This window comes from Nicrophorus vespilloides, unplaced genomic scaffold, assembly GCF_001412225.1.
Source record: "Nicrophorus vespilloides isolate i.1.1-1 unplaced genomic scaffold, Nicve_v1.0, whole genome shotgun sequence".
NCBI classification, from domain to species: Eukaryota; Metazoa; Arthropoda; class Insecta; order Coleoptera; family Silphidae; genus Nicrophorus; species Nicrophorus vespilloides.
Genome location: NW_017097645.1, coordinates 1 through 1,785, shown reverse-complemented (window position 1 = coordinate 1,785; position 1,785 = coordinate 1). Strand labels below are relative to the sequence as shown.

The following is a 1,785-nucleotide window of genomic DNA, read 5'->3' as shown; positions in this document are numbered from 1 at the left end:
TGGCTAGGCCTTACTGCAAATACGCGGCGCGTCCTCCGAGCGCCTCACTTATTCCGCTTCACGTGGAGAAGGCGGTCAGACATACAAAGTTCGGAAGGCCCGGAGTGGCGTACCTGGATTTCCCCGGAAACATGCTGCAGGTTAGGATCGAGGAGCCACTTCCGGCGCAGTACACGACACCGGAAATACCGGTCGCCTATCCGGATCCCGCGTTGATCGAGCAAGCGATGAAAGTCCTGGCGAGCGCCAAGCGTCCGCTGGTGATCGTCGGAAAGGGGGCGGCGTACGCGCGCTCCGAGCGCGAGACGAACGATCTGATTGGCCGCTCGAATTTGCCGTTCCTCGCGACGCCGATGGGCAAGGGAGTGGTCTCCGATCTGTCGCCGAATTTCATTGGTCCGGCGAGATCGATGGCGCTTCAGCAGGCCGACGTCGTTCTTCTATTGGGCGCTCGCCTCAACTGGATCCTGCATTTCGGACGGTCGCCCCGTTTCAACGCAGACGTCAAGGTCATCCAGATCGACATCTGTCCAGAGGAATTGCACAACAGTGTTAAATCCTCGGTGGCCATTCAGTCGGATCTGAAACCAGCGACGAAGATGTTGCTGGAGGCCATCGCCAGAAGTGGTTTCAAGTTCAACGATGCTTCCGATTGGTGGCGCGATCTGCGCCGAAAGTGCGAGTCTAACAGGAAGGGCGTGCAGGTGAGTGTGTATCTCGTCGACCCTTCTTTATCTTCTTCAAATTGTTTATTTTTCGTAGGCGATGTCGATGGACGTGTCGACGCCGCTGAACTATTACGCGGTGTTCCATCACGTACAAGAGATGCTACCGAAAGATTGCATCATAGTGAGCGAGGGTGCGAATACCATGGACATCGGCAGGTCGATGCTTTTGAATCGGTTGCCAAGACATCGTTTGGATGCGGGAACCTTCGGCACGATGGGCGTAGGTTTAGGGTTCGCTATCGCCGCCGCCCTCTATTGTCGCCATCACGAACCCACGAAGAGGGTGATCTGCGTCGAGGGTGACTCCGCTTTCGGATTTTCCGGAATGGAACTGGAGACCATCTACAGATACAAACTGCCCATCGTCATCCTCGTCGTCAACAATTCGGGAATTTACGGTGGCGTCGATGAGCAACTCTACAACGAGATCAAAGACGACTCCGAACCGACAACCACGTAATCATCAAAATAAATAGTAATAGTAATTACGTATGGATTACATTTTGTAATTATAGCATTCCACCGACAATTTTATCGACTGTGACGCGCTACGAGAAGATGATGGAACTGTTTGGCAAACGTGGACATCTGTGCAAATCCATCCCTGAACTGCAGAAGTCGTTGAAGGAGTGTTTGGCCGATACCCAAGGACCGACGATGATCAACGTTGTCATCAGTCCGACGGCAGACAGAAAACCGCAGACCTTCGCGTGGCTCACCGAATCCAAACTCTGATTTTCTTTCAGTTTTTTGTTTGTTTGTTTGTTTTGGGAACAAAACGCGTATAACTCGCATTAAATGCGTTCTTAAGGGAATTAAAATGTTACTTTTGGATTTTGGTATTAAAGGCAATAAATGAATTATCGAAATGCATTTTCAAACATTAAATTATTTGTGTTATACTTAGGTTTAAAAGCAAAAATAAAAAATTTCAAATTCTAAACATTCCTTTGATTAAAGTTAAAGCAAGAAAAAAAAATCAAAAAACGTCAAAAAATTCCAAACATTCCACAAACGTCAAAAAGCAAACATTCCACACATTCCAGAAACGTCAAAA

At 48.7% G+C, this 1,785-nt stretch overlaps 1 protein-coding gene across 1 annotated transcript; it reads left to right on the top strand.

The window, feature by feature from the left end:
- The first annotated feature begins 6 nt into the window (after positions 1 to 6).
- LOC108560626 (2-hydroxyacyl-CoA lyase 1-like) lies at positions 7 to 1,601 on the top strand. The gene is made up of 3 exons (XM_017918257.1): positions 7 to 704; positions 763 to 1,184; positions 1,244 to 1,601. Exons 1-3 carry the CDS (start codon positions 132 to 134, stop codon positions 1,461 to 1,463), a joined length of 1,215 nt encoding a protein of 404 aa, XP_017773746.1. The 5' UTR covers positions 7 to 131; the 3' UTR covers positions 1,464 to 1,601.
- Positions 1,602 to 1,785: the final 184 nt, after the last annotated feature.